Consider the following 16268-nt stretch of genomic DNA (forward strand, 5'->3'; position numbering starts at 1 on the left):
AAGACCTTGTAATTTGGTGCTCCTTACCCAAACATACCCTATGTTCTTATCTTATCAAATTTTTTTTTTTTTTGTAAATGATAAGTTAAACATGCCATTGGTAAATAAAAAAAATAAAAAAAGATAAATAAGCAAGGATAATGCTATTCAGTATTCACATTCAATTTTATTTCTTATACATTCATGTTAATTTGTTATTATTAATATTTTTTAAATCTTTTAGTTCGATTAGCTGAAAATTAATAAGAACATAGAAGAAATAAAAATAAATGTGGATAGTGACGATGATAATTAAGGTTCTACCAATATGTATATAAAATCACTAAACCATTTATTTAATATTTTTTTGGGAGGAGAATTATTTATTTTGCATTTGGTTTGGGAATGGGACATCATCATTAAAGTTAAAGGGGACAGATTAAAGGAGGTGACTTTAAAATTCCGCGCATTCATAGCTCCCATCACCCGAAAATCCAAAATCCAAGTACAAATCCAACACAATTTTGACAAATTCGAAAACCCAATTTCTTAACCCACTTACCCAAATTAACACCCGATTTTCGAATTTTCATATTTATCCAATCATCCAATTCCTAATTCTACTGAATTTTCCGATTCCTTGGTGCACCTGTCTCTGTCCACCCACCAAGATCAATCTCCATCTCTCTCCTTCCACTTCCTTCCCACCTCTCTCAGGTACTTTTAATTTGAAAATCTATGTATCTGTAATTTTTTTTTTTAAATTTATTTGCTTTCTGCAGTGTTTTGAATCTTCTGATTGCTTCAGGATTGAATTGTAGCTGCAAAAGGAGTTTGATTTTTTATTTATTAGCTTCTTTTTTTTTTTCTTTTTTTTTTCTGGTGATGGGTTTTATTCCATGAACATTCTGATTGCTGCAAATTTGAATTTTGCAATTGGGTTTTGTTTTTTGAACCTTTTGGATGTTCCAAGATTTGATTTTTGCAAAAGGGCCTGTCTATTTACATTGGTTTATGTGTTTTCCAGGTTGATCTTCCTATTAATCCTTTTATTTTTGAAAAATTAGGATAGCTGCGTGTTTTCCTTTCCCAAATTATGGTGTTTTAGTTTTTAAAATGTTTTGGATTAACTGATTTGACCTTCACTTTTCTGTGAATTTTTCTCTTGGTTGATATGCCTTTCTTCTTCACCATACTAGAGGAAGGGTGAGGAACAAAAAAGATGGTTGCTTTCTTAATAGATGTGGGGGATTTGTATCTAAATATATCTCTTCGGTGTGACTTTATATTCTTAAGTACCTTCTGAAATTTTCTGTGTTTCCGTATTTTTCAAGTCATGGGATTATATAGCTGCATTTGGTTAGGTGCTACGATCTTTCGCAGGAAACATGACGGCGACGTAATTGATTTACTTTAATGTATGAACTCTCTGTACCACTAAACTGATCAACATGGATTGTTTATGTTTTGCGCTTTAGTTAATTTGGCTAGTGAATTTGTTTAGATAGCTCTCTTCAGTTGTAGCGTTTTCTCTTGTCGATATTGTTGTTAGAAACTTGAACATTACTGTATTCTATTTCGCAGGTGAAGAATATAACCGTAAGTTATACCAAAACCAGAAAAGGCATCCGACATTGTTAAATAGAAGAGGGAGGGTACCAGTCCGCAGAGGCAGTGGGACTTCTGCGAGCTTTGTGTCCTCTCTTGTACTTGTCAAAGTACAGTTATTGCTCCTAGCGCTCTATTGATTAATGCACAAGTGGAACTTGATTGGTTTCGGTCGATGAGAGTGTGGAATTGTTGCAGAGACTTATTTTGAAGCTGGCACAATGGGTTCTGTATGTTGTTGTTTGAATTCTGAGGATTTTGAAGATTATGTGAATCCGAACAGTTCTGCATATAGGGACTGTGCCTGTCTTAGTTGCTTTCTTCAGAACTTTCTAAATGTGGTATGCCTTTGTCATCCTCATTACTTAACTAATTCTTCTTTTTTCTTGTCCTTATGTATTTTCTGAGTTCCATATGTTTAGAATGCGTAATACATTCGACATTAGTTTGTTTGTTTATCTATAATTATGCTGGAGACGGTGCTGCTTTAGTGCCCTCACTTATCTGCTTCTGCATTCGCAACCCTGTGAGTATTTTGCTGGAACAAATGAAAAGCCGTTTTTCTAGTTTACTTTTGATTATCAGTTAGGCAGGGGCTCACTGTTTAGAAGTTTTGAAGCTTATAAAAACTGAAATTGATGATTATTCAGATATTAATATTGATGATAAAAACTTTCTTCAAGATGGAATTATAACTCGTTATCTTCTCTAATTTTGCAGTATACATCACTATTCAGAAGAGAGGAAGTGCATTCGATCCCCTCATCCATGCAGGGGGCTGCATCAATGAATTCCTCAGCATCACTTGACAACTCCTTATCTGACATGTATCGTTCGCCTCCAAGGCCCTTGCCTTATGATGCTGACCCCAGATACATTCGCTTGCAGCGGGATGGGTTGATTTCTAGGCGGGAGAAGGGCTCAAGTCACTCTCATGAGGAGGCTGAACCTCTAAGAAGTGATACTGATGCAGATTCTGAAAGTTTGAGTACAGGAGAAAAATGGAATGGCTCTGCTTGTGAAGATGGGTCAAAAGAACATCGTTCCAAGTCCTCAATGAAGTTCTCATCTGCCAAAGCTACAACTGGAATTGGGAACTTCTATTCATCCTCAGAGGACGAGGATGTTTGTCCAACATGTCTTGAAGGTAATTTTTCTTTGACTGGTGTTTGTCCTTCTTCCCTCAATCTGTAGTAGCCGAGTTTCTTCATGTTGACTTTTTTGTGGATCTGATGGTCATTTCCACTTGAAAGTACACAAACATGAATGACACAGTCCTATTTGGACTCTGTTAATTGCACGTGTTTGCTTACCAAATTGAATCAACTCAATTACACCTGTAAAGGGTACATTTTCATGTTGCCGTTGCTCTGCTCCCCTAGAAATCGCACTACTTCAATAATTTGGCACGAAGCTTGGAAAGAGACTTAAAAACACTTAAGTGGATCTGCAATATTTGTTGCAATGTTGATTGGTTTATGATTCTGGAAAGTGTACCCTTATGGTATATAACTTCTGATATATAAATTCTCATGTTTTTTCTGTTGCCATTTATGCAGAATACACACACGAAAACCCAAAAATAATAACAAAATGCTCTCATCATTTTCACCTTGGTTGTATATATGAGTGGATGGAGAGAAGTGAAAGCTGCCCTGTTTGTGGCAAGGTAACATTTTCTTTCATAATGATGATTGATGATAATCTGTAGGTAGCGATGGCTTTTAGTTTTCAACTCCAGTCAAGTATTTGTGTTACTTACGTTATAGGAAAATTCCACCATCGCCGATATATTGCTATGCATGTTTTAACTATTTATTTTTGGTCAAGTACTCGAATATCCTTTTCCCTCACCAACACACATGGACTCGAGCTGCTCGATCAAGCAATTTGGTTTGTACTGTCGATTATATGCTGCATATTCATACCGTCAATTAAAAAAATTAGGAAGTCCATCCTAAAGTTATTTCTCTAAGCTTTTCATCTGATATGACAAATAGTTATAAAGCAAGTTGCTTTTCTCCTGTAACCTGTATTTTGACTCTGGATTTATATGTTTCGCTTTGTAGGTGATGGTATTCGATGAAACGACTTAATCGCGATCGAAAAGGTTTGTGTCGTTGATGAATCCAACAACTTTGGAAGAGAGAGAACACTAAGGAAGTGATTTTCATTGTGAATACCACATGTCGAAAGTGTCAATTGATGGTACATATAAACTTGATTTCTGAGAACTTGTAAGTAAATATTCATTCCATATAAGTTCTTTCTTGCTTGCATTGCTCGGTTAAATTATGATTTACCTTTCACTTCTTTCTCCCTTAATGGTGTCTTAAATCTCACATCAGATTAGGAAGACTGAACAACATTAGCCTAATTATATATCGGGAATTGTTACTAGCGCTCCAAAATACTTAATGCAGATGAATGTTTTCGTATCGGATAAAATTAAAAGCGGGATAAATAAGGATACATATTGGGATAGTTATATGCAGAAATATCTGATATGTTATTAGATTGTAATTCAAGATCGCACGTTCACATGTGATTTCGCTTGATTAACGATTGTCATTAACACCATTAATACAACATGCAAAATTGTTGAACAAAAGAAAATTGATCAGCATTTAGAACATGTTTCCAAGGTTGCGTATTCTTGTTAGAGCTACATAGTGAATGCCTTGAGATGTGAAGTTTTATAATTTTTTGGCTGATTCGAAGGCAGCCAGAAAGACCTCAGTTGGCTGAGCACCACTCAACTCTTCCTTTCCAATAATCTGCCCCAAAAAATTACCGAAATGGTTGTCAAACGAGTCATAAATTTTTACGGGATGTGAAGTTTTCATCACCCACGACGAAATACGGGATTCCTTTTACTCCAAGTACTTCTTGAACTCTTCCTTTACCTTCATTTTATCATAACAAGCAAGGTCAGCAGAAAATCACAATCGCCTATTTCTCTCTCAAGACGCAATGGTTTTGTGACGAGAGATATAGGAAGGAAATGATATATCTCCGGTCGTATGATAGAATCTCTCGAAGAATTGACCTCGTTGAGCCCATTGCTAGGGTCATCAAGAAACTCTGCTGCCCTTCTGCATCATTTTTTTCAGCACATTGCAGAAGAAAATCCCTGCAATCAAATTGCAAATACCTTTTACCTCCTAAGTCGTAAAGAATAAAAGAAATTGTCTCAAAACTAAGCTTCTACCTGTCCCCAATGTGTTCCCCCTCTGTGAAGTATCCAAGACAAATCTCATCCACAAGATCATGACAATGATCTTGTTGCCCAGCAAAATATATAAGCTTGTGACTCTCTAAAGTATTTCCTCTGCACTTGCTTTAGACGATTCAGGTCACTGAAATACAATTTATAGGATGCCCTTTGAGGGTGTCCTTCAAATATATTTATACATTGAGATTTCCGGTGCATAACTTCTTACATTTGACATACGTGATTTGAACACTTCGGACACATCTTTGCCGAGCTTTTTCGCATAATACTCTTTCTTGTGAGTGCCTATTTAAGGGGCATCAGGATCGAGTTGATACCGACGCCACCGGAGCTCGAACTCCTATCGATCGTTACCTGCCACCGGAGCTTTGTCCAGATATCTTTTAGCCACAAAGCACCACGGACACACAGTGTCTGCAACCATATCAATTTCAACAGGCTTTTTCCTTCTAGCCATGTTTAATATAGATTGAAATGTGCATGCGTAAATATGGATCAAACAAATGAATCAAAATGTACGGGGGATTTGATGATGTTTTTGTTTCAAAGTTGTTCATGAAACCTGCCACGTGGCGTAGTGGGTTTCGGACAACCTTGTGGACTTTCGAACGTTTGAAAGTTTTGTAACCTACCACGTAGCTCACATGCCTTTGAGTTTTCATGTAAACGAATTTTGACCTGGCTAGTATATTTTGGCACGATGCCTAGTTCTCATCTGATAAAACGGACCAATATAACTCCACAACCAGGTGGCTTGCAGCTCAAGCGGTTCAAAACATATAATCTTCTACCCGAGCACTTGTGTTTGATTTCTTTGCCCGATATCGTTTGTATGGAGAAAAAAGCCCAAAATAATGTTTACTTCTAAAGTTTCCCTATATCAGTAGATGTGGGCGTTACAAACTTGCACTTGTCGTCATTTTTCTAACAACAAAAGAACGTCGGAATTCAGGCATTTTAATCTTACTAAAACGTGATTCGCGAAAACACGGCGATCTCATCTATAACAAAGAACAAAACAAAGGAACAAGAGAAAATCTGGTGTCACATGGATAGACATATATAAACCCGGTGTCGCATTATTACATCATGTGAAGAAAAAGGTTCATGATTCACACTCAAACATGATAAAAATTACTCATATGTATTGAAAATATATTTCCAAGGTTGGATTCTTATTGGAGATGGAGAGCGAAGGCTCGTATATGTAAATATATTTCCGAGGTTGGATTCTTATTGGAGATGGAGAGCGGATGCTCGTATATGTAAGGTTGCATCACTTTGTGGCTGCTTCGAAAGCTCTCAAGAACACCTCAGGCGGTTGGCCGCCACTTAACGCAAGCTTTCCATTGTTAAACTGCCAAAAGAACCAAATGATTCATAAGTAGAAGATCTATTAAGCTAATCCAACGAAAGTTCAATATTCATATATGTGAGTTTTCATCACTCACCAAAAAATGTGGGACTCCATTGATGTTTCTTGCGTACTTCTCCAGTTCTTCATTGACCTTCATTTTATCATAACGAGCAACATCAGATATATCGAAAATACAGAAGGTTGTTTCTAATTCTAGCCAGATTTACTTTCCAGGTACAAAAAACCAGAATCTTAAAAGTTGAATCAGTCGATCTTCGAATCTACATTCTGTTCTCATTTGTTAACTTGGCAAATAATAGCAACGCGAAGGAATCAGTAAACAAACCTCATTGAGCCCATTGTTGGGGTCTTCAAGAAACTCTGCTGCCCCTTCTACTCCAACCTTTTGAGCACTTTCCAGAAGAAATTCCCTGTATCCAAATTGCAAATATTTGAATTGTGCCTCTTAAATTCAGATTTAAGGATGTAACAGCATTTACTTCCACGTTGTTTGTTCTCCCATAAAAACTGCTTATCTTGTTCATCTTAGAATGGAAGGGGTTCACAACATTTAACGCGTATCACAAAGTATACAAGAGAAGAAATCACTAAATACAACCTTTAAGGCATACAGATGTGAAGTCATGAAAAACTGGCCCGAAACTTTGCTTAATTACCTGTCCCCGATGTATTTTGCCTGTGTGAAGTATCCAAGAAATAGTTCACCCACAAGAGCATGTTGCTTATCATGCCCTTGAAGCCCAGCAAAATAGATAAGCCTGTGGCTATCTAGAGTACTTCCCCTGTGCAATTTCAACACAATGTTAATAACATAATACCTAAACTGCAATCCAAGTTCTAACAAAACCTTTTCCTGGCTTTCCCTCTATTACGAATTTGGAATCAGCGAAACAATGGAAAAGGAAAAAAGAAGTATCCTTTACACTTACGTGAGCCCGGTAAGGTTATATTCCAGGCTGTGGCTTCGGAAAATCTGCAATTGTCGAAGGGGACATAGTGAGTGACTGGATTGACTAAACATGTATTTCAGTGTTCTGTTTGTACAGGTGATTCATAGAATAGAATTGCAGCGATACCTCTGCCATCCGAGCCTCCATTTGTTTCGACCTATTAGTCCCAAATTTTTCCTCATAATAACTTCTCTTATCAACGCCTTCTTTAGGCGCATTGGGATTAAGTTGGAATGGATGCCATCTAACCTGAAAAGTTCATACACAGTGACAATATTTTAGGATGGAAACACGGCACAGCACAAAGCCAACAACTTATATACACTTAGGGTCCGTTTGGTACTTCTTTTGTAGGATGCACTTATGCTCGTAAGCGCTTTCACTATAAGTGTTTTTACTAGAAACACGTTAAAATTTTTATCAAAAATATCAAGTGCGTCTGCTAGAAAGCGCTCCAACAACCTAGAAATACTTTTATGTTTTCCTACCAAACGTATTTAGAAGCGCTTCTGGTTGTCAAAAACAGCTTTTAAACAAAAGCAACAACAACATCAACATGGTGAAAGAAAAAAACAACAGCATCAACATCAACAACAACAACAAACAACACAAGGAAAAGCAGAGAACCTCAAAGTCGAATCGATCACGAGATGCCTCAAAAGCTTTTTCAAGATTTCTCTTGCCCACAAAGCACCACGGGCACACCGTATCCGACACGATGTCAATTTGGATGAGCTTCTTCCCAGCCGACACACCAGCCATGTTTCTATTTCTGCCACGAAATTAACACAAACAACACAAAATTAACGGCAGTAACCATAAGAACAATTCCCGCCGGCAATTTTGACATCAAAAGTCACCCGATTAACTCAGATTTCATATCATTTTTTTTAATAGTTTTAACATCAACCAACATATTCATACAAATTAAAATACAACGATTGACGAAACAAATGAATCTAATAAATTAAAAAGATTTGATGCCTTCATTCGAAGTTGCGAAGTAGTTACGTTACCTGTCTGTCTGTAAAGACTGTAATTTTATCAAAAGCTTGCGTCTTTGGAGAAGGAGAAGTCAATCGCACTCGCACGTCGTGGCTTTATGGATGCCCTGCCGACGTTTTCATCAACGTCTTCCACCGCCTCATTTCTTCAGGCTTCACCAACCGCACCCACGCCACGCACCGTAAAAGTCAAGGAGAGCTAATCTTGAGTGGCACATTTGACCAAAAAGTTAGAAAGGTAAATGCATAATAGGAATACTATTTTACCCTCGAAAGTCTTTTTCTAGGGATGGGCAACGGTTATGGTGGATGGGTAATCATAATTATTTACTCATAATCATTTAAGTTTTTACTTACGTAACAGTTTACCCGTTGAGTATTTACATAAACGGGTATACCCATTGATGGAGTGCATAAGGATATTTACATAAACGGATATACCCATTGATGCAATGCATAAGGAGTTCATTCAACGGGGATTTTGGTATTTTGGTGTTTGGTCATTCCGTTAATTATTAATTTGATATTCATGTATCTTAGGCTGTGATTTAATATTTGTAGTAATTTTGATGCATTGTAAGTTGTGTTTTAAATTGAGTGGCTAGGTGGAACAATTGTCATTTAATATGATTTGGTGGCTTAGGGAGTTGTATCTGCATTGATGAAGATGTTTTGGCACACTAGTATATTAGGGAGGGAGTTTGATATGTTAAAGGAAGACAATTGGAATTATAATTTTATGGTAATGAAGAATTGAGCACTGCTCTTCTATGATTTTTTCTGTCAAGCCTCGTGTGTCTTTTGACATCTCCTCTATCTCTTTGTCGTTTTGCATTACCCATATCCATAACCGCATACCCATTTCCCCATAATCGCGTACCCGTTTACTTTTTTTTTTACCCATCTACCTATTTTTTTTAACAACTTGAAAATTAAAAAGAAATTTGTCATAATTTTCTTTTTTTCTAACTATTAAATACCGTTATAAGTACATTTAACATGTATTTTTATATTAACGGCAATATTATTTGTGAAAATATGCGATGTCTCCCAATTATTTGACGGTCAATCTATTACAAGAATCATGCATGGTTGTATGACACACCCCGACCGAGATCGGAGCATGCTGGCCGTCACACGAAGGTGATGTAGCCATGTGCACGTGCGGAAGCCAATAAAGTAATAATATAAAAGTACGAATAATTAAAAACTAGAATACAAAGTACTAAACAAGTGTTAGCGTAAGTGAAAGACAATTTCAGAGCAGGTCTACAGCAGTCCAAGAGAAAGTTGCGACATAAGTACACCCAAAGGTGACCCTACACTGGTGAGTATCTGTCAGAAAAGCCGGGAGAATCCTCTGGGAAAACCACCGAAACTGCTAATCAACTAGAACCTGGAGGGGCGCAAAACAAAAGCGTGAGTGGGCAAAAACAAAGCTCTTTGAAAACCATTTAGCAAAATACATTCTAACCCCTCGCCGTAAAACCTGTATACTTCCCAGAAAATAAACATATATACGTATGTATAGATATACCAACCATGCTCAAGGGTATGCTAATCATGCTCAAGAATATGCCATGTCAAAGCCTCATGATGAAATGTAAGTACTCAGGTATAAAGCATGTCAATAACATGTAATCTGGCAGCCGGAGTCACCTAACGTGACCTGTACGGCTGCATATAGAGCTCAAATCTCAAAATCAATAACTGAACCTGCCCACGAGTCAGAACCACCTAAAGTGGTCTGTACGACAGGCCTGGGTGTAATACATATGTACGCTCTAGTGCTACGATCACGTGAAGGCTGTGCGAATAATCGCGGGTCACCTACGAGTCGGAACCACCTAATGTGGTCTGTACGACAGGACTGTGCACCTAACTTGGATCCAAGCTGAGCGTGTGGTGCGGGAGGTGAACATCACGTGAAGGACTGTGCCCTACTCTGGGCGGGAGCACTAACACCGGGGGTGCAGGTTATGAGCTCTCTAATCATCTCAAACCACTACTGAAATGTAAACATGCATACCTCTTACCTGGCACTTACATGTGCGTCCACGGCACCCAATACGCATATATAAACGTATGCCACTACTAATGCATGTGATGATGCATAAACGATAATAATAAAGTGCATGGCATAACATAAATAACCCTTTTTAAACAATTTCTGGGAATATAAATGTATATAGGTATATACGGAAAACAAAAGCCCACTCACTGGTATGTGGAAGGGTCGTAGCCCCCCTGCCTCGAGTGTGAACGCTCGTCCTCGGGGTACGTGTCACCTATATGCGAAATAACTATAAAAACGTTAACTTTAAAGCACATAACCAACTTCTCGTAATAACTTCTCATACATTGCTCAAAATGGACAAATGAATATACCAACGTGCTCTACACAACCTCAGGATCACAACCATAATTTTAGAAAAATTTTCCTCCGCCGCACGCGCCCCCACGCGCCGGCCAAGGCAAGGCCACACACGCCGGCCACGCGCAGGCACGTGCGGCGCACACTGACGGCGTCAACTGACGCCGTGAGGAATATTCCGTCAGTTTTGACAGATTCCGTCAACGGCGTCAAGAATATTCCGTCAACTCTGACGGAATATTCCGTCACCTTCTCCGTTCAGTCTCCGGTGCCGTCGCCGGCGCCGGAAAACTGGAAAAACTTCAAACCTTGTTTTCTCGTTCGTTTCTCAACCATTTTTCATGGTTCTTGGACCAAAATGAAGCTTAGGACTAGTAGAATCACGATAGACTACTTTTAAAAGCTAAAAACCACGCGATCATACCTGTCTCAAAACTCAAAACTCGGCCAACTTCGACCACGGTGATCCCAACGTCCAAAATCGTTCAACGAAGCACTCCGAGGCTCCTCGTGACACCACCAAGCTACCTATGAGCTTAGAATTCCTAAAAACTCAATGAATAATCTTTGCATGAATAGTACTCAAATCGGCCATTGTCGAATCGACGTGAAAACGAAGGATTTCTCACCTGAAAATGGTATGGCTGTGCTCCCCTCGACCTCACGAGTTCAATGGTGTAGTTGGTTCCCTCGATCTGTGATGATTTGAGGGTTCTTGGTGTGTGTCCGTATGTTTGAAGGAAGAAGAAGAAGAAATGGGAGTACGAGAGAGAGAGAGAGAGAGACAGGGAGAAGACAGAGGGTGAGGAAGAGTGAGACAGTGTGTGTGTGTGTGGCCCTACACTTGCCAACACCACACAAAACAACCAAAAACATAACGAGACGATCTAGGGGTAGAAAAGTCATTTCACTAGTACGTTTTAATAATCCCGGGACGGGATGTCACATTGTAGGTTAATTAATATTCTTGTATACATACATACATACATATATATATATGTATGTAAGTACGCATCAGTGTGCTAATAAGCTAATTTGATAAATATTTGGATTTTTATTTAGAAACATATGTTCATTGATTCAAGCCATTTAATCGATTTCTAATTTTGGGGTCAAATATTTATTGAAAACTCGAGGCCAATTAAATATATATATATATATATATATAGGTACGCATCATCTAATAATAACATGTTTCTAAATGCTCAAGGTAATCATTATCTTGAATTAGTCAAAGCTCCAAAAGACTCCAAAACAAAAATGTAGAACACTAATGCTTTAACACATTCAATCACATATATTAAACATTAGCTCATTCTATCAACTATATTTTTCTCTCAAGTGAGGCATATATTATATTATATGGCCCTGTATAATCAAGTATATCTCAGAATACTAAACCTAGTTAGAAACTAATTTTTTTTTATTTTTTTTTTAGTTTTACATATATTAAAATAAACGGTTAAATGGGTACCCGTTTATAACTGCGGGTAATACTCATAACCGTTCATTTAAATTTCACGGGTAAACGGTTATACCCGTAACCGTAACCGTCAAATTTAAATGGGCGGATAACCGCGGTTACCCATGACCAATGGGTATTTTCCCATCCCTAGTGAGGATCCTCCTGACCAAACCCATCGGGTCGTTGAAATTTTATCCAACGGCTACAATTATTATAACTTTTAGAGGGGCTCCATGTTTGTAGCCGTTGGATAAAATTTCAACAACCCGATGGGCTTCGTCAAGAGGATCCTCACCCTTTGCTTAGGAGAGGATCATGATCCGTATGTTTTGATATGGGTCTAATGTATTGCACAGTCATAGGTGGGGTCTAATAAGTAGACCAATTAAAGTGTCCATAATTTGAAAACAAAATTGCACCGACTGTCATTGAATGTTTTATCATAACTCTTCCAGAATTAACATGGAACTTTAAGTTACACATCAAATCTCATCATTTCATAAAAAACTCTCATCTTTTTTAGTTTACAATATATCGTTGTAACTAAAAAAAAAAAAGCTACTCATCAAATCTCGTCTTCATCAAAAACTCTATCCGACTCATGTTTTGAATTTTCCTCACGATTCCTGCAAATTAGTATCTAAATTTGAATTTGAATTCGCATGAAGCTATGAGAACTACAAGTAGTTTTACATGTTTTTGTTGAATCGTTTACAACAGTAAGCTTCATTTTTGTTGGTATTTGTTACATGATTCGAGAGCATTATACATTGATTGTCTTATGTAAGTAATTGCTCAAGAGGCTTTTGACATTGATTGTGTTAGCTTCGAGGGCTTTTAACATTACCAAGATGGAGGACTACATCTTACTGTTAGAATCCTGTAAAATTACTTATTCCACCATGATAGGTAGTTACAATACGATAGGTAGTTTAGCTTGTACAAGTACTTGGTATGGCAGGTAGTTCAGACTGTAAAAGTACTTATATAATAGGTAGTTTAGATTATAAAAGATCAGTTGAAATCTAAGTTTATGCCGACTAATATTATAATATGATAGGTAGTTTAGCTTGTACAAGTACTTATATGACATGTAGTTTAGACTGTAAAAGTACTTATATGATAGGTAGTTTAGATTGTAACAGATTAACTGAAATCTAGGTTTATACTGACTAATAGGGTACCTGAGTTGAAAAAAAAAAATAGAAACATAATGTAACTAATAGTGAGGCCCCCCAAGAGATTTATAGGTGTCCGAAATTTTGAAAATATCCTAAATTAATTTTAGGAAATATGTGGTGCGAATATAATGACTCTAACTTTGGCTTATATAGCACATAGTTTTTTGTGAAAAAAAAAAAATTGAAATTTTTATCTTTAAGAAATATTTTGCGCTGGAGTAAGGAAAATATTGCAAAACATTTCGATGTGATCGTACTAATTATTAGGTTTTGAAACTATTTTTTATTGATTCTTAAAGTGAGAAAATAGAAAAATATCTTTAAATTTAAGTTTTAAATCATTGATTACAAGTATTTAAAAATGAATTATAATATATTTTGCACGAAAAAAATATATTTTGAAAAACACGAATATAATAGTTTGTTGTTATGGTAAGAGAAATAAAAGAAACATTAACAAAATAAAAAATAAAAAATAAAAAGTGAAAAGAAAAAAAATTGAAAAGGGAGGGATCGGTATGAAGGTAGCGACTTTTAACCAAATTAGTCGCTATGATTTCAGCGACTATACTCAAAGAGGTGGCTAGCAAAGCACCGATCGTATCATTTTCTATTTTTTTTTCTTTTTCCATTGAATAGCTATAGTAGAGTAAAATATTAATCACAATGCAAAGTATCAACCTAACAACAAAAAGTACTGACACATGGAGTCCTATTCATGGACCTAAATAAAAAAAATAACTAAATATTGGACTAATCTAATTGTTAGGCCATAAAATTGGGAAATGGATCCTTTCTGGATCTCTTCCACCAAATCTACCCAATTACTTAATTCGGACCCTTGAAATTTAGTCCAAAGGCTAAAGTTATTATAAATTTTAAAGGGCCCCCCTATTTGTAGTCGTTGGATCAAATTTCAAGGGTCTGAATTGATTAATTGGGTGGATTTGGTGTAAGGGATCCGGAGATGATCTCTTTCCATAAAATTGGATCTATTTCAAGTTAGTTTATTTACACATAATAGATTTGTAAGGAAGAAGTTAATTTAAACCACATATTAATGAAACTTTTTTTGTCAACTATAAGAGGGTGAAAAAACATTTTTGTTCTCTATCACAAAATAAAATTATGGACAATAAAGTAATTTGCACAAACTAAATTTTACAGTTATTTTTAAAAGCATCATGTACATGTAATCCTAACAAATCACCTACAAGAACTTCGGATTTTTACAAGTGTATTGTTTTATGAAACTTCGAATTTCTATGACACTTATTTTCAAAACTTAAAATTTGAGTTTAAGTACGAACTCTAGGTTCATGATACTTGCAAACAAACATAATATACATATGTAGTGAACGGGAATAGCTTCGGGACCTATGTGTGAAAAGAATGAGTGATGACCCAAAAAATGGGACTGTCGTGGCTTGTAGGCCCAAAAGAGAGGTTGTTAGGTTGTTGGGCAACAAAGGAGAAGTAAATGGGTTAGCAGATTATACACCCAATTAGTGGGCTAAGAAGGAAAAGTGAAAAACAAGGCCTAACCTATGGACTTATTATTTCATGCCAGCCAAAAATAAAACAAGGCCCAAAAGACAAGAAAAAACAAGTGGGACGGTTTGGTGCATATGCCCAATTGGGTTGCGGGTCGGCTACAGGTAGCCTAGCTCCATAAAAAAGGTGATGCCAAACGGCTTTGTTTTGGACCTTAGAGTTTTGGAGCACGAACGATTTAGTGGCTCGGTTAGCGTGGCTTAAAAATCAATGAAAAATAGTTTTCGAAAAAAAATTCAATGGAAAAAGAAAAAGAAAAAGAAAAAAAAGAGGGGTCAAAATTTTACGATCGGTACTTTTCTTCTTATTATCCAGAGAGGGAGTTGCTAGTAAGCTAGCGATCATATAGAGATCGCTAGCTAACTAGCAATTTAACTGAAAAGAAGTCGCTAATTACATACCGATCACCCTCTTTTCAATTTTTTTATTTTTTTTATTTCTCTTACATAACTACAAACTATCGTATTCATGTTCTTCAAAATATATTTTCCCATGCTAAATCTATTATAACTAATATTTAAACAATTGAAATGAATGATTTAAAACCTAAATTTAAAGATATTCTCATATTTTCAACTTTAAAAATCAATGAAAAATAGTTTTCGAAATAAAATTTAATGGAAAAAGAAAAAGAAAAAAAGGAGGGGTAAAAATGTTACGATCGGTACTTTTCTTCTTATTCTCCACAGAGGGAGTTGCTAGTAAACTGCGATCATATTGAGGTGCGATCGCTAGCTAACTAGCAATTTAACTGACACGATGTTGCTAATTCCATACCGATCCCCCTCTTTTCAATTTTTTTATTTTTTTTATTTCTCTTACATAACTACAAACTATCGTATTCATGTTCTTCAAAATACATTTTCCCATGCTAAATCTATTATAATTAATATTTAAACAATTGAAATGAATGATTTAAAACCTAAATTTAAAGATATTCTCATATTTTTCAACTTTAAAAATCAATGAAAAATAGTTTTCGAAAAAAAATTCAATGGAAAAAGAAAAAGAAAAAAAGGAGGGGTAAAAATGTTACGATCGGTACTTTTTTTCTTATTGTCCAGGGAGGGAGTTGCTAGTAAGCTAGCGATCATATAGATTACGATCGCTAGCTCGCTAGCAATTTAACTGAAACAAAGTCGCTAATTCCATACCGATCCCCCTCTTTTCAATTTTTTTATTTTTTTTATTTCTCTTACATAACTACAAACTATCGTATTCATGTTCTTCAAAATATATTTTCCCATGCTAAATCTATTATAATTAATATTTAAACAATTGAAATGAATGATTTAAAACCTAAATTTCAAGATATTCTCATATTTTCAACTTTAAAAATCAATGAAAAATAGTTTTCGAAAAAAAATTCAATGGAAAAAGAAAAAGAAAAAAAGGAGGGGTAAAAATGTTACGATCGGTACTTTTCTTCTTATTGTCCAGGGAGGGAGTTGCTAGGAATCTAGCGATCATATAGAATTTCGATCGCTAGCTCGCTTGCAATTTAACTGTCACGAAGTCGCTAATTCCATACCGATCCCCC

At 36.2% G+C, this 16268-nt stretch overlaps 2 protein-coding genes, 1 long non-coding RNA gene and 1 pseudogene across 4 annotated transcripts; 2 read left to right on the forward strand and 2 right to left on the reverse strand.

The window, feature by feature from the left end:
- The first annotated feature begins 391 nt into the window (after positions 1-391).
- On the forward strand, positions 392-3906 carry LOC137708473 (E3 ubiquitin-protein ligase At3g02290-like). Its single transcript, XM_068447557.1, has 5 exons — positions 392-696; positions 1564-1928; positions 2308-2734; positions 3147-3256; positions 3657-3906. Exons 2-5 carry the CDS (start codon positions 1809-1811, stop codon positions 3681-3683), a joined length of 684 nt encoding a protein of 227 aa, XP_068303658.1. The 5' UTR covers positions 392-696; positions 1564-1808; the 3' UTR covers positions 3684-3906.
- A 377-nt stretch (positions 3907-4283) lies between these two features.
- On the reverse strand, positions 4284-5300 carry LOC137709227 (uncharacterized; annotated as a pseudogene).
- Positions 5301-5718: 418 nt separating this feature from the next.
- LOC137708143 (uncharacterized) lies at positions 5719-6180 on the forward strand. The gene is made up of 2 exons (XR_011064759.1): positions 5719-5988; positions 6047-6180. It is a non-coding gene; the product is annotated as an uncharacterized lncRNA (long non-coding RNA).
- LOC137708141 (uncharacterized) lies at positions 5851-8346 on the reverse strand. 2 transcript variants are annotated; one of them, XM_068447144.1, is made up of 8 exons: positions 8167-8346; positions 7778-7916; positions 7277-7399; positions 7130-7173; positions 6857-6982; positions 6526-6610; positions 6274-6330; positions 5851-6179 (listed from the first exon to the last, which is right to left on the reverse strand). In XM_068447144.1, the coding sequence occupies exons 2-8, from the start codon at positions 7910-7912 to the stop codon at positions 6099-6101; spliced, it is 651 nt and encodes a 216-aa protein (XP_068303245.1). In that variant the 5' UTR covers positions 7913-7916; positions 8167-8346; the 3' UTR covers positions 5851-6098. The 2 variants fall into 2 exon arrangements, with proteins under 2 accessions (XP_068303245.1, XP_068303244.1); XM_068447143.1 differs by having other exon boundaries at positions 7778-7922; positions 8167-8345.
- Between the last annotated feature and the right edge of the window lie 7922 nt (positions 8347-16268).

Source organism: Pyrus communis, chromosome 11, assembly GCF_963583255.1.
Source record: "Pyrus communis chromosome 11, drPyrComm1.1, whole genome shotgun sequence".
Lineage (NCBI taxonomy): Eukaryota > Viridiplantae > Streptophyta > Magnoliopsida > Rosales > Rosaceae > Pyrus > Pyrus communis.

Excerpts from the sequence above, each read along its gene's own strand:
- LOC137708473 (XM_068447557.1), top strand. The coding sequence starts at position 1,809 with ATGGGTTCTGTATGTTGTTGTTTGAATTCTGAGGATTTTGAAGATTAT. Across the intron at positions 1,929-2,307 it reads TTCAGAACTTTCTAAATGTG|TATACATCACTATTCAGAAG; the intron begins GTATGCCTTTGT and ends CTAATTTTGCAG. Across the intron at positions 2,735-3,146 it reads TTGTCCAACATGTCTTGAAG|AATACACACACGAAAACCCA; the intron begins GTAATTTTTCTT and ends CCATTTATGCAG.
- LOC137708141 (XM_068447144.1), bottom strand. The coding sequence starts at position 7,912 with ATGGCTGGTGTGTCGGCTGGGAAGAAGCTCATCCAAATTGACATCGTG. Across the intron at positions 6,611-6,856 it reads GCAAAATACATCGGGGACAG|GGAATTTCTTCTGGAAAGTG; the intron begins GTAATTAAGCAA and ends ATTTGGATACAG. Across the intron at positions 6,331-6,525 it reads CCAACAATGGGCTCAATGAG|GTCAATGAAGAACTGGAGAA; the intron begins GTTTGTTTACTG and ends GATAAAATGAAG.